The sequence below is a fragment of the Protopterus annectens genome, chromosome 16.part0 (genome assembly GCF_019279795.1).
Source record: "Protopterus annectens isolate FY-2018-M chromosome 16.part0, PAN1.0, whole genome shotgun sequence".
In the NCBI taxonomy this organism is placed as follows: domain Eukaryota; kingdom Metazoa; phylum Chordata; order Ceratodontiformes; family Protopteridae; genus Protopterus; species Protopterus annectens.
This window is the reverse complement of record NC_056750.1, coordinates 641,916,467-641,933,840: the sequence shown is the minus strand read 5'-3', so window position 1 is coordinate 641,933,840 and position 17,374 is coordinate 641,916,467. Positions and strand designations below refer to the sequence as shown.

The 17,374-nt window shown below is 39.7% G+C and overlaps 1 protein-coding gene across 3 annotated transcripts in view; it reads left to right on the top strand.

Annotated features, from left to right (window-relative positions):
• Positions 1-17,374, top strand: part of LOC122790867 (receptor-interacting serine/threonine-protein kinase 3-like) — a 652,441-nt gene that overhangs the window by 394,091 nt on the left and 240,976 nt on the right. For all 3 annotated transcript variants that reach the window (XM_044058527.1, XM_044058528.1, XM_044058529.1), the window contains one exon: positions 3,908-4,060. In XM_044058527.1, the coding sequence (XP_043914462.1) occupies positions 3,908-4,060 (153 nt within the window). The remainder of the gene's footprint in view (positions 1-3,907; positions 4,061-17,374) is intronic.

Here is a 17,374-nt window from a genome sequence, read left to right as displayed (position 1 = left end):
CATATATATATATATATATATATATATATATATATATATATATATATATATAGTTAATCACTGTATATTAATCAGATCAGACCATCATAGTAGAAGTAGCAAACTTAAACTCGTCTTAAGTAAAAAAATAAAATAAAAAATATATAATTAAAACATTGTACAGAATTACCAAGTATTCGAAAGTAATCCAAATCGACCTGCATAAGAAAAACTCATCAAAAACTAGGGATGGTTTACAGAGCCAAAAACGTTCTCACCAACGCAACTAAAGTTATACTTTCCACTACTTATCTCCTCCCCACACTTCTTTCTGGTGCTCCCATCCTTACTAACCTTCAGACATAAAATTCAAAACCTGAACAATGTTCTAACAATGTTGCTAAATTCGCAACAAATACCCATGTCAGGACCCACCACTGTAAAGCACTGAAAAGCCTAAATTGGTTAGAACTACCCCATCAACTAACATATACACAGCTTCCTACCACCTATAAAATTATCCAGAATCCTTCTGCTTGTCCAGCACTAAAAAACATTCTACACAACTATGTTCCTAGTTGGTCATTACAATCCAATGATCAAAGAGTCCTATGTCTGTCTGCCCACACACCTATTAGATCGGCTGGAATTTGTCTGTACTCGTACCATGTTGCTAAGGCCTAGAAATCCTTATCTGTGTCCAACATGTCAATACCCTTCTTCCATCCCTCAAAACCATTCTGAAGACTTCCTAGCCAAAAGCTGGCTCTGTTCTTGCTCATCACCAGGATAAACTATATCCCTAAATGTGAACAAATACCTGTTCATAGCTTGCATCTCCTTACTCTCCCTTCTTCACTCACTCCATACTTTATATCAGTTTCTGTCCCCTGGCTTTCTCTCTAAATATACCATAAGCCTGCTTTTCTCTCATTTTGTATTGCAATTCCTGTTTGTATTATACTAACTTACCTTTAATTTTGCTATAAAATGGCAAAAATTTATCTTACTGTTAAATCATTGTCATATAACTTGTATCTATTCTTAACTGATGTTTTCATATTATATCTAATTTGGTATTAATATTTAAACTGTAGTTTTGTTTGTATTATTTTTTAAAGACTGTAAAATTTATTATTTTAAAATGTTTTTTAATACTTTAGAGCTTTTCTGTCCGGGCCTTCACTGAAAATGGGGGTCCTATCCAGTCGGACTTTCCCAGTACACAAATGTCAGTAAATAAATAACATGTATATGGATGTCTTCCAAGTGCAAGAGTTCATCTAAGTCAGGCAGCTTGTTGTTTAGAATAAAATCAAAGAAAGCAATTGCGGTCACAGTAATAGTATTTTTAAATATAAGTACCAAAGTCTATTAGCTGTTCAACTGCCCTTTTCATCAAAAGAACACACAATAAGAGAACCAGTTTTGCAAAGCTAAGGGCTTTTGTCCAAACATTTAATGAACTTCTTCAGAGCTATACAAAACAGTCATTTAATTCTACTTTTACTTTGTTTAAAAAAAACATTTACATAAAAAGTTCACATACAACTTTCTAGTTAAAAGTACAGTGATTAATTATGTAATTAAATAAAAGTATAAGTAGAACTAAATTACTGTTTTGTGTAGCTCTGAAGAAGTTCATTAAATGTCTGGACCAAAGCGCTTAGCTTTGAAAAACTGGTTCTCTTATTGTGTGTTTTTTGACAAAAAGGGCAGTCTAACAGTTATCAGACTCTGGTATTTAAACTTAAAAGTACTTTTATTGTGTGTACTTTTGAAGAAAATGCCAATTGAACAGCTATTAGACTTTGGTACTTAAATTTAAAAGTACTATTACTGTGACTCAGCACTGTGGTATTAAAGTGTTTTTTTTCTTAAGCATTGCTGTGGGATTTTGTGAAGCTTGCTGTTTAGACTTACAGCACTGAGCAAATCCACCTTAATTAAATCCTGTTTTGATATTGATACGTTTGTTATGTTAAAATGTTCACCAACTGAACCTTGCCCAAAATAAGGCACTATTGGAGCATCAGTATGCAACAGCCTTTAAATGAGGGGTGCAGACCTTCCTTTGCAAAGCAAGTAGGACTGTCAGAATCTCGTTCTCAGCTGGCATACTGGATTTTAGCCATTTCTTGAAGTCATTCATATTTTCTTTGGACCTAGGCATCATTTGTGGAGAATGGAGGAGTCTGCTTAGTGTCAGGGTCTTGCCTGCATTTGTGACATGCGCACAGAGCTCAGATATGTATTTCTGCATCTCCTTCAGTGTTTTTCACCCCATTTCATTACACCCACATGTACAACTACCATGTCACATTTACATATGTCTGATGCTTTATTTATTGTTCCAGAAGTTGAAATAAAATACCAGTTTTTTCCACCTGGAAGAAAACTAGTATCACACTTAAAAACAGAAGAGGCAATCTAAAAAGAGTGAAAGCATACTTTAGCATTTTCAGCTTCAAAGTGTACTGCTGATATAAGACGAGGAAAGGCCAATTATGAAAGCCTAGTATTTGGAAGAAAGGCCTATTCTGAAAGCCTAGTATTTAATTTTTTTAGAGGTTGTTCAGTGTATAAAAGGAGATCTAGTACCATGAAAACATATTTTGTGTATGTGCTGTAGGGTATGCCAACAGAAATGATAAGTAATGAGCATTCTTATAGATGAAGAGAGTATTTTTATTTTGGTACAGTGGTTGGTAGTTTACTGTGTCCAGGGCATGTTTTGAACAGTTCTTTAATCAGGACTGTTTCTATTCTGATTTGGTCAACACAGTACATAAAATGTACTGAATATCTCTCTTCATACTATAAACAAATCTTTCACCTTGATTTACTGTGAAAGTCAATATTTTCATTCCCCGGGATGCACAGATTCATAGATAATTATATAAGGCAGCAGGAAACAGGATGCTGTCTTCTATCAAGGGGACACAGAGGGCTTCCACAGAATTGTTTCTCATTCCAGTACTGTTTTCTCTAGACATCATTTTTGGGAATATTTTTCCCTGTGAAACATGTTTCACTGAGTCTTGTTTTAATCCGGATTCAGAAAAGATTACTCCAAATGTTTCACCTTGTTTTTTTTAACATATAAATCATGCCATAGGCACATTTTTTCACTGTCGCTAGACTTGAGAAAACAGTGAAATACTGGGAACACACTAATATTGCAGGACAAAACCCTTACTGTATCCTTATGCATAAACGTATGTTGCTACAGCTAAAGATTTTAGGTTACATTCAACTAGAGGAGTTTGGTTGATTGTCAGGAATATGGATCTGATGGAGATAAATTCATAGTGCTCTTCAGCTTTATATGCAGTTGCAATTTTTAAATACAGAGAGCTAAGAATTTTTACTTTTTCCTACTTTAAAAATAAATAAACATATCCGGTGTCTGGAAGGTCTTCTTACCCTTAACCACGCCATATTTGTTTACTTCATGTAACACTGAATAATTGTTTTGCATTTTATACTGTTAGAAAGAGTTACCAAAACAAAAAAACTTGAGCGGCATTTTCCAAAATGAGTTTGCGAACCGTGTCTGTGAATTGCATAGCGTATATTTAAGGTATTCTGCCAATTCAACTTTTTTAAAAACTTGTGTTTTTGTTAGTTTGGTGCCAGTTTTTTATGGTTTGTAATTGGCTGTGTGTACCCCTTAGTAAGTAATGCTCAGCTGTTTTGAAATATTGTTCTACCACAGTGAAAGAGAACATTTAGTGGATATGAAAAACACTTCAGCGTATGTTTGTGTCTTTATGGATCAAACCACTGCTAAACACTTTATGTAGATCTTGTCTTTAAAACTTCATTTGTGGTGACGCACACAGCATAACAGAATTGTTTCTGTGCTCTGTCTTTATGTTACTCAGTCTGTATATCCTGATGCTCACAGCAGTGTCTTTTCTTACAGAAGCTAGATGCAGTTCCTTGATCAAAATGGCCATTCCAACTGGACAACGACCAGATACCTCATATCTTGCTGCCCCAGAAATCCCAGAAGAACTGAAAGAATTAATGGAAAAGTGTTGGTGCAATGATCCCAAAGAGAGACCAAACTTCAAAGGTATCTGGAACACTTTAATTGATCCTATAGTTGTAGTTAGAAAGACATGGATCCCCCTCAGTTGTATGGGTATCTGTACTTCTGGGAGATGGTATTTCTTTGACTGCATCAGAGTTGCTGTGTCTGTGTTCCACCATATTAACCCATGCATCCACTATTGGGTATATCTATGTAACTGGCTACAATTTTGCAAGTGGGAAAGTCTCACAAGGTACTAATGTCCTTTTATAGTTCCTCTGAAGTAGTGAGTAAAGAAACCTGTTACAGGTGTCTTCATGGACTTTCATGTAGGTGTATCTTTGTCTTAGCAATTGTGATACTTAACTGCTCATTTTTCTCAATTCAGGTCAAAGTGTGTTTCTCACATAGTAATTATCAGTGGTCTGGCATTGTATTTTTTCCATGCTATCCAGCTCATTATCTCTTTGCTTATGTCTTCTGTCACTCTTTTTTGAAATTACAGAGTTTAATGGTATTTTTAGGCTTGCAGTCCAGGGGTAAGTTACCCACAAGCACTGTCTGGTTAAATGACTTACTCAGCATCATATTGTAGGCAAAAGAGGGCAGAGAGAATTAAACACTGTACAGCAGGAACTATAGTGAAATGAACAGCCTCAACCCCCTGCAACAACTGCCAGACTGGATGACATTCCATATAATTAAAATCCACAGACAAATTCTGAAAGCACTGTATACCCAGACACTGTTGTCATGATGTGATAATGTGTGGAGGTGTGTCTGTGACACTAGGTACTAATCAGTAGATAATCTGTGGAGGTGTGCCTATGACACTTGGTACTAATCAGTAGATAATCTGTGGAGGTGTGCCTATGACACTTGGTACTAATCAGTAGATAATCTGTGGAGGTGTGCCTGTGACACTTGGTACTAATCAGAAGATAATCTGTGGAGGTGTGTCTATGATACTTGGTACTAATCAGTAAATAATCTGTGGAGGTGTGCCTATGACACTTGGTACTAATCAGTAGATAACCTGTGGAGGTGTGCCTGTGACACTTGGTACTAATCAGTAGATAATCTGTGGAGGTGTGCCTATGACACTTGGTACTAATCAGTAGATAATCTGTGGAGGTGTGCCTATGACACTTGGTACTAATCAGTAGATAATCTGTGGAGGTGTGCCTATGACACTTGGTACTAATCGGTAGATAATCTGTGGAGGTGTGCCTATGATACTTGGTACTAATCAGTAAATAATCTGTGGAGGTGTGCCTATGACACTTGGTACTAATCAGTAGATAATCTGTGGAGGTGTGCCTATGACTCTTGGTACTAATCAGTAGATAATCTGTGGAGGTGTGCCTATGACACTTGGTACTATTCGGTAGATAATTTGTGGAGGTGTGCCTATGACACTTGGTACTGATCAGTAGATAATCTGTGGAGGTGTGCCTATGACACTTGGTACTAATCAGTAGATAACCTGTGGAGGTGTGCCTGTGACACTTGGTACTAATCAGTAGATAATCTGTGGAGGTGTGCCTCTGACACTTGGTACTAATCAGTAGATAATCTGTGGAGGTGTGCCTTTGACACTTGGTACTAATCAGTAAATAATCTGTGGAGGTGTACATATAACATTGGGTACTAACCTTTTAGTAATCTGTGGAGGTGTTCATATAGATTCATGGAGTCATAGATTGTTACTAGGCTAATAACCTGGGGGGGGGCTTTCTAAGCCTAGCCAAGTTTTCCTGAAAAAATAATGATGGATATAGGTATATTAATTGTGGTCCTTTCTTTTAGAATTTACAAGCCTCAGTAGTACTGATTGGATGCATGCTTGACGTAACTGGAGTGATGTATATACTCCAGATCTACTTGCAATAACTTAAACTTGCTGTGATATAGTATTCTAGACTCAGATAGTCTCTGACTGGATATAAGGTGTATAGCCATGACCAAGTCCATAGAGGTACTGGTGTACTAGCCATTAACCATGATTCCTCGGCTGCACCCTTTTTTGTTGCTAGCTGTCATACACTTTGTTGACAGATTGTGTACTAATCTCAGAACCAATAAAGTGAAAGGTCCCACCTTTGTGTTTTTTGTTACACCTTCAGATTCTTACAGGGAAGGGAGCCTGCTACTCTTGAGTGAAGACCAACACAAAGAGTGAACTAGTAGTCATGGGAGACCTAAATGATGACTGGAAACTATTCACTGATCAGGTTCTTCATGAAATTTTAAGCACAGTAATTGCAGTGCTCATAATGGTGGAACTACAGCTGCAAATGTGGAGGAATACATACTAAGTGTGAGGATGAGGTAACTTGGACAGTTCTCCCTACCGTAAGGCATAGTGTTCTTGGAGTTAGTTTTTTGTGTGTGTGTGTGTGTGTGCGCGCGCGCGCATGTATATATGTGTAGAGAGACTTTGGAGAGGTATCCATGTGAGTTTCAAAATGCTTTTAATGGTATAAGATCAAATTTCAAAATTTGCTGTTTTCAGCAGAAATTCTTTTTCAGACATTTGACACCCAGAATTTTGACTCTTTGACTTGTGATTGAGAACTCCACTGACTGCTTCTCATATCTGTATATTCTGTTATTTGAACTGGCCCAGCTAGATGTTCATCGTGTTACCCTGCTGCAGTCATCATACTTGGGTTATCCTGCCATCAGGCGGTCCCGCAGTCGGCCAGAATTCCAAAGTCTTGGTCCGGCATCGGTTGCTGTCGCTTCTTCCCTGGCGTCAGAGCGCCAGGGGTATATCAGAGGCATCAGACACCATTTTCTTGAGTCTTTCTTGCTGTGCGGTGCCCGAAGCAGAAGCAGTTCGCAAGTGCCGGTCGGCCGACACCTGAGATTTTCGAATAGAGTTTCAGTCCGAAGTCTTCAAAGCTAAGTACCCCGTTGGGAAACCTTTTCTTGACTCAGTCCGATGTCAGAAAAAGTTAATTGCATTTCTTGTGGGAAGCAAATACCTCATAAGGACTTTCATTCTTTTTGTATACCTTGCCTAGGCCCAGACCATGATGTCACTGCTTGTCGGTTTTGTACTAGGTTCAATAAGCGAACTATAAAGCGTCGCTTTGATTTCGCACGACACTACTTCGGTAGAAAATTTAATTACACTATGCCGTCGGAGCAACCAACTACCGGCGTGTATAAAAAACACAAGGATAGAGACAGGCAGCCTAGATCCAAGCCGGACTCTGAGGCCTCGGCTGGCCTGGTAACCGGTTCTCCGGTTTTCAGGGAGGTGCCTATGCAGCCCCTGGCTACCACTGAATTGGATCCCCAGGCCACATCGGATCCCCCAGCAGAGATTTCTAGGCCGACGCAGCCTTTTTCCTTAGGCCCAACCAACGACATCGCAGTAGAGGAAGCCGGTGCTGCAGAAACACCTTTGGTTTCTGAAGGCGTCTTCAGACCGACTACCCTCACCATTAAATCTTATGCTAAACTTAAGACTCCTCTAAAACCAAAAAAAGCCTACACTTCCGTCTCCAGGTCAAGGCCTTATGCCTAAGAAACAGATGCTTAAAATGGCTGAAGATTTGATTTCTTTGGTCAGGGGTTCCCAACCCCCCCCCCCGACAAAAGGCCTAGACACGAGGACGTTTATGCCTCCTCTGATCAGGTGTCTGTTTCCTCAGGCTCCTCTTAGGAACAGGATTACTCCTTTCCCCCTTATGAAGATTCTGATGCTGAAGACTCAGTTCCCTCAGCTTCTCCCCCTGAAGACTTCTCCTTTGGGAAAGCTTTACACACCATGAGGGAACATTTCCACTGGGAAGGTCAGGACTACTCTGACTCAAAGAAAAGGCTCCGGGAGTTTCTTTTACTTCCCCAGCACAGACCTCTTGCTATCCCCCCTGTTGTGGACATAGTAGATGATGTTTTCTTAGAATCTAGTTTAAATCCAGATTCTCTGCCTCCTGCTCCAGCCAAACAAGATAGATACTATAGAGTGCCTGACTCTCACAAATTCCTTTACAAAAGCCCTGCTGCTGATCCAAAGACAATCTCCCAGGGTCCCAAAGGGGCTAAGGCTTCTATGGCTAAAAATCCTCTACCTTCGGAAAGGGACTCCAGAGCATTAGACAGGTGGGGGAAGAAGGTTTACACCTCTACTACTCTAGCTATGAGAGCATTAAATTGTCAATTTCACATGCTTAAATACCAGCAATTCCTTATGTCTCAAATAAAACAAAAGGTGGGCACGCTCCCTCAACAGTCTGAACTCAAGGAAATGCAAGATCTGTTGCATGCAGCTGAACAGGTGGGCAAACATACTTTACAGTGTGGTTTTGATGCCTTGGAAGCTTCCTCCAGAGCAGCTGTTACTGGGTCTGTAATATGTAGGCATGCTTGGTTAAAGGAACAATCTCTGCCTGATCATGTTAAAGCAAAGTTACTGGATGCGCCCCTACAACAGGATGTTTTATTTGGGGTTAAAGCAGAGGAGGTTGTAAAGAAAATGGAGGATAAGGCAAAATCTATGCAGACGGTCAAAGATTTCTTACAGGTACAGCCCCCACGCTTCAGCAGAAATTGGCCAACAAAAAATTGGTCCTTTCCAGCTTCTGACAGGCCACAGAGGGGTAAATACAGGTGCCCAAGGGGCAAGAGGACAAGCTCAAATCCCTTACAAACCTCGCCAATGGGGCTCTTCAACACAGAAGGGAGGAGAAGACAGGTCCCAAACCACTAGAAGGCAAACACAATGACTTAAACATCAAACTGCCAAGCAAAACCCTCTTGGCAGCTCCCTTGGGAGGAAAATTAACACTTTTTGCAGACAACTGGCACATCGTCACAAAGGACAAATGGGTCCTAGACATTATCTCACACGGATACAGATTCCATTTCCACACCTTGCCAAGGATAAAAGGAATGCCTAACCTGCCACATAATCAATGGGCAGAGGCACAAAAACAAATTGCAGCTCTCATGGACATGAAAGCCATCCAACTGGTTACCTACACAGGAGCAAGGCCAAGGATTTTACTCAAGGCTCTTTCTAGTCCCCAGAAAGGACAATGCTTGGAGACCCATTCTGGACCTTTCAATTTTAAACACTTTCTTGCAAGTACCCAAATTCAAGATGCTAACACTACAGCAGCTTCTTCCCATGTTGGGCAAGAAAGCTTGGCTAGTAACGTTAGACCTCAAGGAGGCATACCTGCATGTCCCTATCAGACAAAATTGCAGAAGATACCTCTGTTTCATTGCAGGTTCAACCCATTACCAATTCTCTGCACTGCCCTTTGGCTTATCTACTGCGCCCAGGTTCTTCACAAAATGCCTGGCACCAGTAATTGCATACTGCAGACAGAGGGGAATTCAAATATACCCATACCTGGACGACTGTCTCATACAAGCAGAAAGCAAGGACATTCTCTTACAACACCTGGCTTTTGTAAGACATCTTCTAAGTTGCCTAGGGTACACAGTAAACGAACAGAAATCAAAATTAGTGCCCTCATAAACTATGACATTCCTGGGTGCCAGCTTGAATACAACGGCCCAGATGGCTTATATGACGCCAGACAAACAACTACAATTAACTCAATACTTCAGAACAATGGCAACAAAGACCCAACTCCCTGCAAGAAAAATTCTGCAGGCCTTGGGCTTCATGGCATCTTGCATACTACTAATACCATTTGCAAAACTGCATATGAGGAAATTACAATGGTACCTAAAAAGCGTATGGACTCAACACAGTCACAGCTTGGAAACAATGATAACTCTCATTCCCTGCCTTCAACAGGAGTTTCTATGGTGGTCACAGGCTTGTCACCTCAACAAGGGTCAGCCTTTCACCCTACCCCCAGCCAGGCAAACTATGACAACAGATGCATCTGTCTATGCCTGCGGGGCACACATGGCAGGACGGTGCGTTCAAGGCTTATGGACAGCAGATCAAAGGAATCTGCACATCAATCAAAAAGAAATGCTATCTATACAAAATGCTCTGACAGCCTTCAAGGACCTCTTGCATCCAGGACAGCTTATCTTAAGGACAGACAACACCACAGTAATGTGGTACATAAACAAACAAGGGGGCACACACTCCTACCCTCTATGCAGACAAGCAGTGACCTTGTGGAGCACAGCACTGGCTTACCAAGCTCAATTACAAGCTCAATTCCTGCCAGGAAAAAAGAACATATTGGCAGACGACCTAAGCAGAAACATCATGGATCCCCATGAATGGAAACTGGATCCACAAGTATTCGCAATGATAACTCAAAAGTGGGGGCTCCCAGACATAGACCTGTTTGCCAGCCCTCAAAACTATCAGCTAACAAGGTTTTGCACAAGGACCTTTCACCAACAAGCTTGGAAAGTGGACGCACTCTCATTCAGTTGGAAAATGCTAACAGTATATGCCTTTCTTCCACTACCCCTTCTCACAAAGGTGCTACTGAAAGTCAGGATGGAGAGACCCCGAATGATACTCATTGCTACAGACTGGCCACGCCAGCACTGGTACCCACTATTAAGGAATATGGCCCATGGCCCATCATGGATTCTGCCACAAATTACCCACCTGCTCACACAACAAGACAATCAGATTCTACACAGCCAGCTCAAAACCTTAAACTTGGCTGCATGGCAAATCACCTAGGCAACCAGCCAGCTCCTCTCTCACAAGCTGTTATGGAAGTTTTTCTGGAGGCCAGGAGGCCCAGCACCAGGAAAGCCTACTCAGACAAATGGCAAAGGTTTTGCGCCTGGAAACAAGCTAAAGGCCAAAATACCCTTCAGCCTGACATACCTCAGATTCTGCAATATCTAACTGAGATGTTACACAAAGGGCTTTCTTTTTCATCTATTAAAATCCACGCCTCAGCTATTTCTGCTCACTACAACACGGATCCTCCCTTATTTTCACATCCACTCTTAAGGCAGTTTCTCAGAGGGGCCAAGAACATTAGGCCTCCCAGGAGAGCACCGACACCTACTTGGAACCTCAATTGTGTTCTGGAAAAACTCACGCTACCTCCTTTTGAACCAGCTTTCTCAGCTGACCTAAAGTTTATATCATGGAAGACTGCCCTGCTGCTAGCCATCACTTTAGCTAGAAGAATTTCAGAGCTTCAGGCACTAATGGCAGTAGAGCCTTTCCTCATTTTTCATCAAGACAGGGTTTCTCTACGAACTAACCCCTCCTTTATGCCTAAGGTGGTATCCAGTGTGGCCCTAAATCAAACCATCCATTTACCCACCTTCTTTCAAAATCCACAGAACAAAGGAGAAAGACTCCTGCATTCCTTGGACATTCACAGACCGCTACGTTACTACTTGGATAAACTAAGGTTTTCAGAAAAACTGACCAGCTTCTTGTATCCTATGCAACAGCATCACAAGGAAAGGCTATCTCAAAACAAACCATTTCCAAATGGATAGGACATTGCATACGTTTTTGCTACACCCACCATGGAAAACCAGTTCCTGCTACCATAAGGCCCCACTCTGCCAGGGCAGCAGCTACATCTACAGCCTTCCTCAGGGGGTACCAACCAAGGATATTCTGGAAGCTGCAACTTGGAGTTCAGTATACACCTTCACCAAACATTATCACTTACCACTTTACTCTAAGACCAGGGCAGGCTTCGCCACTGCAGTTTTGCTGGGCCTTCTAGCCCCCTCTAATCCTGTTTGACTTCTCCGCCCATCCTTAGCTTTGGGATTCTACCCAAGTGTGATGACTGCAGCAGGGTAACACGATGAACATAGTACAGTTTTGTACCTACCATAAATGTAGATGTTCGAGTGTATACCCTGCTGCAGTCCAGGTTACCCTCCCTCCATCCCCTCTAAAACTAGCTGAACTTATCTCTATTCTATACAACCTCTGTGGTGTATTTGCTTGTGCCGAAGGGTTTTGTTTTACTTTTTTCTTTCAAGATAGCTATATATATAGATATATTTTTGCCTACCTATTAGGGGCACCTGACATCTGGGGCAAGAAAAACTGAAGAAAATGGCGTCGGATGCCTCTGATATACCCCTGGCGCTCTGACGTCAGGGAAGAAGTGACAGCAACCGACGCCGGACTAAGACTTTGGAATTCTGGCCGACTGCGGGACCGCCTGATGGCAGGATAACCCAATTGTGATGACTGCAGCAGGGTATACACTCTAACATCTACATTTATGGTAGGTACAAAACTGTACTTTTTGCTGACTACTTGAACAGAGAAGTTTCTGGGAGGGAAAGTTTTCTGGACTGGGCTAACTTTTGTTCCTGGCATTATATCAGTGTGCAGGGGTAATGGCTGCCAGTTCTAAACTCATCCAAATAGCCTTTGCTGTCCAGTACTAGAGCTGAATCCATAAAGTACACTATTCATTACATTACAAAGATGACATGGAAAAAGTATTTTGCTTCACTATTTCCATAAGAAAATGTATTCTAATTTGTTTCTTCATTTCATGAGCTGTCCACCCCTTAATGCAGAAGAGGGGCATAGTAAAGGGACATATGGTAAAGCTTATTAGGCTGATTAGTTGTGACCAAGTATTCTTAGATGAAACGGGTAAACTGATATGTTTTTAGACAGGGGTTATCCTCTGAATATGTTGCACAAGATTAAAAACGAAATGATTGAAGGTAGAAAAATTAGATTTCAGCCAATTTTGAAGGTGGGAAGTATTTTTCACCAGGTCAGTGATTTTCTTTGTTTAGTTAGTGTTAATAAAGGGGAAAAGAAGGAAGCAGGGATTGTTTCCTTTAACAGTGATACCCTGCAAATTCTTGATACTCTTAGGAAAATGTGATGGTTGGTGTTTACCCATGAAATGAAGCGTAAACTAGGTGCCATCTCTATGGTTACATATAGTACAGGTAAAACATAAAAGAAAAAGTGGAGAATGGTATGGCACTGATTTAAGGGTACTTTCAAATCTAAACTGCTGAAATGTGGACCATATAGATATGTCACGGATGGCCCTTATACAGTATTTCTGTGGTTGGTTTTGATAGATCTGTGGCATGCCCAGGTTGCTTTAATTGTAGCACCAAGAATGTTGTCTATTTGGCAACATGCTAGATGTGCTCGTCTTTTTACATGGGTAAGAACAACAAGAAGACTGAAGGACAGGACGTATGAACATCTTTATGACATAAAACAAAAGAGGGCATCTAATGCCTTATACAGACACAGAGTCGACTGTTGTGGATATAAAAAAAATATTTTTTCATTATTGATCAGATGATCGTGGATGAAAATGGTGAGGATAGTGACAGTCTCCTTGAGTACAAGGAGCTGAGTTGGCAATTCAGATAAAATGCTGGTGAAAAACATGGTCTGACCATATTTCTGTTTCTAGTGTTTTAAAATTTAAAGCTAGAAAGATTTAGTTTCAGATGTTTATAACAATATTTTTCCCTATACTTATTGATGTTTGTTTATTTTATTTTTTTTTTTACATTCTTATATTGTTATTTTATTATATGGGTAAATGATGGTTATTTATTTCATCTCATCATCTCATTAAACAGTTTTTTTTTTGTATTTATTTTTTAGGTGGGAGCATGCTGCAATGGGTTCATTGTTTTTTATACATGATATATAAAGACATTATTAAGTGTGATTTCAGACTCTGATGAAGCCCATTTGAGTTAGGGCAGAAGCGCTCAGTGTGCATTGTTTGGTTTTCTTTAGAGCTGCCCCTTCTTTGCTGGATTTTGCTTTGCTTTTGTTAAATTTACTGTTAAATTTGATCCCTGTTACTTGAATAGTTCTGTATCAGACTTACCCATATAGTCTTTCAAGAACTGAATAAAGTAATGGTGATTCTCCTGAATTATTGCTTTGGTATAGATTACACACAGTGCACATTTGTGCTATATGTTCTATCTGTAATAACATTCTTGACCGGGTCTATGTTAAATCATCAAACGCTTAAAAAAGCGAACGATGATTTATCGAACCCAGCGAAAGCTTAACAATTTCGAACACTTAGAACAGCGATTTTTTTCCCAAGGGAAAAAAATCGCTGTTCCACAAAACAAACAAAAACATTTTTAAAACATAAAGCGAGGAGCTTCGCCCTCCACACCCCCCTACTTAAATATACCAACTCAGAGATCACACTACAGTCACGAATATGGCAAAGTAATGGAAGCGGCCAAGTGATTTCTTTCTCGGGGAAAGAATTCACTTATATGCCGTTTCGCTACTTTGCCTTTTCGTGCTTCCAAGTTCAATCAAGACGCATTCGAAAGAATGCATCTTCGATCATTTAATAGGAACCCACTTGACCAAAGTAACATATCACACACGCTTTCTTTACAATTGACTATTCCTAGATGGGACTTGTGTATTCTTTCAGCTGTCTTTTCTTCGTGAATTCAGATGTGTCTAGTTGTCTACTTTAAAAAAATAAAACTGCTCTACAGTATATCTCCTATCTAAATGAACAACAAGGCTAAATCTCTTTCAGAATAGGTTTTTTCTGTTCTTGCCAGTCATTCAAGGCAGCTTTTTACCCAACAGACTCATCTTGAAATCTTTCTTAGTATATTAGTGAAAATTTTTCTTATTCTTTCATGAGTAATTGTGGTATAACCAAGTTGACTATCCTTACATCTCCAAGCAGTTCTTCGTTTTCTCTTGTATTCATCATTGACTTGATACATCTCTTATGTGCATCTGACCTCCTGGTTTAACTCGCATTCAAGTCATATTGTCTAAACTTGACACTCTTTTTCCAAACTTTGTGGTGCCTTATGACTGCAAAAAATAATTTACAGTTCTTTATGATCACTGTCAATCTGAACCCTTTTTCCATCTAGATACAAATGAAACTGAAAAATGTTTGAGCATTTCACACTTTTTTCTTGCTCCTCACTATATTGTCATACTATATCTTCTTCCAACAATTTCCTTTATGACAGACTTGTCACTGAGACAGTCAGAATAAACTTTGGAAGACGTTTTGCCATGCCCAGAAATCTCATAAGCGTTCTCTTATCCTGGTGATAGTAACTATGCAACATTTCTGACCTTTTCTGCATCTGGTTTCAGGCTACCTGAAGTTAAATCATGGCCCAGATACAAGTCTGTAACTCTGATTTTAGCTTAATACTTGTTCAGTTTAAGGTTGTACACTCTGCGTCTCTTTGTTAACTTTAACTGTTTCTTATGTTGCCTGTCAGTAGTCACACTTCTGATAAGTATATCATCAGTGCTGTTAAGTATACCATCAGGCATTTCAGTCTTCAGTGTAACTGCTTTCTAAAACACTGCAGATACAGACAGACTAGCAAAGGGAAGTGTCAGAAAGCTGATGTTTTCTTATAGGCAAATTAAATTAAAATACCTTTTTAGGATAAAGTATAGAAGCATGCATTGCATCAGTGAAGTGTAGAACTTTTTCATAGATGCGTCCAGATCATAAGAATTTGTGCATGTATGAATCTTTTTAGATTTCACCACAGGGGCCATACAATTCACCCACCCATTATTTTGTTTCTTAATCACATGCATGCTCTCCATTTTTTTGCAGCATCAGCATCCGTTCTCTTCTACCATTAGAGCTAGTGGAACTTTCCTTGGTACCACCTTTGCTATAAGGGCAAGATCTGTTTTTGTGTAATGCAAATCAGTTAAACCTTCCAGACCTGTGAGTACATTTTCATAATAGTAAAGTAGATCATCGTTGTTCTTACGTGCACCATAAGTTATTTTCACTATACCAAGTTTCTGGTAAGTCACGCAACCAAAAAAATAAAATAAGATGAAACACAAATAGTGGATGGACTAAAATTAAACTTCACCTTATTACAGTTTAGTGTATTTGCCTCTGTGGTAAACTGAGACTTCTTCAGAACTGTGCAAGTGTGAATCACTGGTAACCTTTTTTTTGGATTTGAAAGTCAAACAACACAGTGTTAAAGGAGCGTCTACACCAGATGTTTGGAAGAAAATTTTGTATTTCTTATTCTTATAGTTGCAAGTGAGCAATTTCTGACAGAATGGCAAAAGTAATGGCTTCACTAAGTTGTCCACATACACATGAGTGGTTCTACTTACACATGAATGGTTCTACTTATTTCTTTCAACTTTAATGTTTTGAAAGTTTGAGCAGACATAATGTTACACTCTGCCGAAATGTCCAGATGAGGCACATCACTTTGATTACTTATCTTAAGCTTTTCTTACTAGAGCTGTGAATGATCCCTCTACTTTATTTGATTTCTAAGATATTCATCATTTTATCAGTGCTGCAAGTAACCTTAGCTACATGGGTTATATCCTGCCAAGGATATGACAGGCAGCCAGCTACCAAAAATTAAGGGTACTTTCTACAAGGTCTGTATTAGAAAACCAAAAAGACTTTAGCGCGAACGCTCACATGAGCGAAAATGCCATTAATCGAACTTGCTATTGTGGGGGCTGCACCCACCCCCCGCTAACTATATATTCTAACTCCGAGGTCGCACTACAGTGAGGAAAGGGCAACTATCCCACTCCTCACTGTAACACGACCCCACAATCACAGTTTCGATTCCGGGCATTTTCGCTCATGTGAGCGTTCATGCTAAAGTCTTTTCGGTTTTCTAATATAGACCCCTTTCTACAAGCCGTCTCACCAGCTTGAGCAGAGCTGAAGAAAAGCAGTGATAATTCCTTTAGAGCTTTCCTACCTATGAAAAACTTTCCTCTTTTGGACTTTTGAGGATCTATGGTTGGCCAATGGTTCCCCATTTCTGGGCAGATAAGTTTCCTTTGGGGGGGGGGGGACTTCCATTAGTATGTTTGTGGTTGAAACTTAACTTTTTGTATTAAAAAAAATATATATATAAATATATATATATATATATATATATATTTTTTTTTTTTTTAAGCTAGTAAAAAGTGTTTTAATGGATGCCATGTGACTTTTAGTCACTTTTTACTGTGAAGGGTGACTTTTTACTTTTGTGGAAAAAAAGTTGTTAAATTGAGTTAAACTTTGTTTTTCTTATAAACTTGTGTTAAGTTACTTTTGGGGGATGTAGTTAAGTATTTAAAATGTTTTTCACTGTATCCCTGGGGCCCCAATTATTTGAAAGTCTCTTTATGCACAGATAATATTCTGTTAATTCTGACTGATCCCCGATGGGGATTAAACACCCCTCTTTCAATTTATGAAAAACTAAAGTTGTTGTCCTTAACATGAACCCCCCCAGAAGAGGGTGATTAATGCGTAACTCCTTTTTGGATGGGTAAAACAAATTAAAATATTTAGGTGTCTGGTTTGCAGACTCTTGGCAATGTTCAGTCTCCCTTTCTTATCAAGAAATGTTAAGTAAAGCAATAGCCCACATCCAGAGGTGGAAATTACT